General features: G+C 59.1%; 1 protein-coding gene across 4 annotated transcripts; it reads right to left on the reverse strand.

Moving 5' to 3' along the window:
• Positions 1-864: 864 nt before the first annotated feature.
• Positions 865-3,872, reverse strand: Hras (HRas proto-oncogene, GTPase). Of its 4 annotated transcripts, XR_003847205.1 has the most exons (7): positions 3,773-3,872; positions 2,806-2,957; positions 2,490-2,668; positions 2,173-2,332; positions 1,999-2,083; positions 1,274-1,399; positions 865-1,127 (listed from the first exon to the last, which is right to left on the reverse strand). XR_003847205.1 is itself a non-coding variant. In XM_008854385.2 (6 exons), the coding sequence occupies exons 2-5, from the start codon at positions 2,914-2,916 to the stop codon at positions 1,280-1,282; spliced, it is 570 nt and encodes a 189-aa protein (XP_008852607.1). In that variant the 5' UTR covers positions 2,917-2,957; positions 3,773-3,872; the 3' UTR covers positions 865-1,127; positions 1,274-1,279. The 4 variants fall into 4 exon arrangements, 3 of the variants coding, with proteins under 3 accessions (XP_008852607.1, XP_029412692.1, XP_029412691.1); XM_008854385.2 differs by lacking the exon at positions 1,999-2,083; XM_029556832.1 differs by having other exon boundaries at positions 865-1,399.
• Between the last annotated feature and the right edge of the window lie 6 nt (positions 3,873-3,878).

Below are 3,878 nucleotides of genomic sequence, written 5' to 3' on the forward strand. Positions count from 1 at the left end.
CAGTCACCCAGCAGCAGGCTCCACATCCTCATGCCCATGGGAGCCTCTTACATTATATACACTCTGGACCAGAGAAGTTCACTGAATTCTACCCAAGCCTTGAAAGGGAAGGGGCACCCACCATGGGCCCCTGCAGCCAGGATGAAGAACAAGATGAGGGAATGAAATCTCCTGTGACCATGACCAGTCCTGGAATGTAGTCTTGGGCAGGACAAGCCATCTGGGAGCAGTGAGCAGCTACCTGGCCTGCATGTGCCCCTCAAGATATTCTGGTGACCTTAGGTGGCTTTGAGAATAACTGTACACCTCAGAGAGGTGGCAGCAACAGGTAAGACAGCTTCTACTCTCTCAGAGCGTTGGGATAGCTAGGCTCTGAGCTGAGCAGCCACCTGGGCACCAATGGGCAGAGGCCTGAAGCTACATAGCCCACATTAGGGCCCTATTTCCAGAGTCCTAGAATCCCTAGCATAGGTCAGCAGGCTACAGGATGCTGGGGCAGGGCAGGTCCTGTACTCTGCAGTCCTTAGGGTGATATTTCAGAGATCCCAGAATATAGGAAATGTGTTTCCTGTTGGAGACAGGGGATGTCTCCTCCTCCCCAGTCCCCTCCCCCATTCCATTATTTGAAGGACAATAGGTTCCTTTTAGTATCACCTGCCTATTCTTGTAGGGCTTATAGCTTTCTACAGGAAACACAAGACAGCTGGGGTAGGCAGAAGGAAAGGGGACATGGCCCGTGGACTGAGACCAGCCTCTGCAGCCTTCCCTAGACAGCAGCAAAGCGGACACCCAGTGGACCCCAGGTTCCCTGCAACTTCTGTGAGGCCCCAGGCATGAGACCCCCTAACCCCAGCCAGACACAAGTCAACCCCATCAAATAATTTACTGTGATTCAATCTGCCCAACAGGGGCCCCAGAGGGAGCTGGGAGAAGTTGAGGACTGGGGTGCCAGTGGAAATAGGGATAGTTCATGACAGTCTGTTCAAATTGTCCATGCGAAGGTCTTGTTCACCTCTGTCCACCATCCCTGGGCTGGCTGGGCTCCAGCATCGCTTCCTTCCTTCCCTCCTCTTTCCTTCCTTCCGTCTGTACCTCCTCCCTGCATCCGGCACCTCCACGTCCTGAGCCTGAGCCGAGGCGGACACAAAGGACACCACTGATCACAGGCAGGGGGACTGGCAGGATCAGGGGGCCCAGGGACATCAAGCGGATATGGAGGTTCATCCAGCCAGCTGGTGCCGCTGCCCCAGGTGCCTGCTGGCCCCTGCCTCACCTGGCGTCAGGATAGCACACATTTGCAGCTCATGCAGCCAGGGCCACTCTCATCTGGTGGGTTCAGCTTCCGTAATTTATGCTGCCGAATCTCACGCACTAGCGTGTAGAAGGCATCCTCCACACCCTGAGGACAGAAGAACTGGATCAGAGGGAACCCAGCTAGGGGCTGTTTCAGTAAGGAACTTCCTGCCCTGCAGGCTCTCTCCCTCAGCCCACCGACCCACATAAGTGGGGAGCTAGGCCTAAAAGGCACAGGACCATTCTCCTTAAGCAGGCTCATCTGTGAAGTCAGAGCCACCCAAGCTTTCCCAGACTCCCAGTATGGCTCAGGCATGAACACCCTAACCAAACTCTTTTTTTTTTTTTTTAAGTCTTTTTTAAGACAAGGTCTCCCTGTAGTCGCAGCTGGCCTGGATTCAATAACGGAGAACAGGCTCGAACTCACAGAGATTCACCTGCCTCTGCCTCCCAAGTGCTGGGATTAAAGGCGTGTGTCACCACACCCAGACCTAACCAAACTCTTAAGGGTTTAGAACAGGTACCCATGGGACACTCTGGGGACAGGAGGGACTAGGCCCCAGGGTCACCGCTCTGGCCTGGCTCAGGGCAGCTCTCTCCATGGACCCCCTCCTGCCCTGGAGGTGTGTCAACCCAGGACTGCAGGGCATGAGCCCAGACCCTGGCCCTCACCTCCCTCACTACCCTGCCGTCTGGGAGACTTACAGCGTGGGGGCCGCTGGGTCACATGGGTCCCGGGGAAGGGGTCCCAGAGGGTCCCGGAGCTGGAGCCAGAGCCAGAGCGGCTGCCCTGTGTTGAGGGAGAGGGGCGATGAGCGCTGCTCCCTGGCTGGGGTGGGGTGAGTCCCTGACTAGCTGTGGGATGGAGAACCAGCTCACCTGCCGGGTCTTGGCTGATGTTTCAATGTAGGGGATGCCGTAGCTGCGGGCAAGGTCCTGGGCCTGCCGAGACTCGACAGTACGAGCAGCCAGGTCACACTTGTTCCCCACCAGCACCATTGGCACATCGTCCGAGTCCTTCACCCGCTTGATCTGCTCCCTGGGAAGGATGGGGAGTATGTGAGCCAGCTAGCAAGCCGCAGGCATGGCTGTATCCAGGACACGCATGGTGAGGACACAAAGCCTCAGTCTGGACATGGAACCTTCCTTCCCTACCTGTGCCATGGGCTCATGAGCTAGCCATATAGGTAGCTCACCTGTACTGATGGATGTCTTCAAAGGACTTGGTATTGTTGATGGCAAACACACAGAGGAAGCCCTCCCCTGTGCGCATGTACTGGTCCCGCATGGCACTATACTCCTCTTGGCCTGCTGTGTCCAAGATGTCCAGTAGACATGTCTCCCCATCAATAACTACCTGTTTCCGGTAAGAGTCCTGCAGGAAAACATAGCTCAGGGGTCCCATCTCTCCTCAGACCCAAAGTTCACAGAGCCAGCCCACCCTCACACCTCTCTCATGCATCTGGTGCCAAGACTCAGGATCAGGTGTGAGCCACGGCCACCAGGGCTCACCTCTATGGTGGGATCATACTCATCCACAAAGTGGTTCTGGATCAGCTGGATGGTCAAGGCACTCTTCCCCACACCTCCAGCGCCCACCACTACAAGCTTGTATTCTGTCATTGCTTCTACAGGGGCTCCCACTCCAGGAGCTCCTGCCCCACCTGCCAAGAAGAACCACACTTAGCCAAGACCAGGCCACAAGAGATTGCTAAGCAGTGTCTGACACACAGGTGTCCTCCAGCAGCCAACGTGTAAAGCCAGTGCCCCAGTCCCTCCCCTGTGGCACCTCCGGCTGGGACTGGGAGGACCCCCACTTCCCCCAACCGCATTTGATGGCCATATCAGGAAGTAGGGAGCGGCTCCCAAGGCAGGACTGACAGCTGAGCGCTTCTCCCAACCACGCACCCAAATTAGAAGTCGCTAGGTAGGCAGAAAGCCGCAAGTGGAGGCGCCTGAGGGCTGAGGCCACCCCCCTCAAAACAGGTCCTGCCACGGCGGCCTCGGCGTGCCCAGGCAGGCCAATACCAGCCTACAGCCGGCTCCGGCCCGCCGGCATGTTGGTGCATCCGACAAGTATTTACTGAGCGCCTACTGCATGAAGGCGCTGTCCCGGCGGCGGGGGCAGGGCGGCAGGAGAGGAACCCTGCCCTCTGCCGAGGTCCTTCCACCAGAGGCCAGCAGGAAAAAAAAAAGAGGCGGAGGATCCGAGGAGCAGGTGACTGCGGGAAAGACCCACAGGGGGCGCGAGGGGTAGCCGCGGAGCACAAGGCCCAGTCCAGGCCCCGCGCGGGTGTCCTTGCGGCCCCAGGCCAGAGGGAGATGGCCGCGGGGCGCACCGTCTCCGAGGCTCAGGCAGGCTATGCCTCGCCCTGCGCGGCCATAGGCGGGGCCGGCCGGCAGGCACTGCGCCAGTTCGCACCGACTAGAGAAGCCCGCTCACCTGAGCCCCGCGCCCGCCCCCAAGCCAGTAACTCACCGCTGGCTGGCGCGACTGCCCCCGGGGCCGGGGTGGGGCGGGGGCGCGGACGGGCGCCAACTGGGCCCGCGCATGGGCTCCGTCCGCGGCGGGTGCGGCTCCGGCT

The sequence above is a fragment of the Nannospalax galili genome, unplaced genomic scaffold (assembly GCF_000622305.1).
Source record: "Nannospalax galili isolate Female #2095 unplaced genomic scaffold, S.galili_v1.0 scaffold507, whole genome shotgun sequence".
Taxonomy (NCBI): Eukaryota; Metazoa; Chordata; class Mammalia; order Rodentia; family Spalacidae; genus Nannospalax; species Nannospalax galili.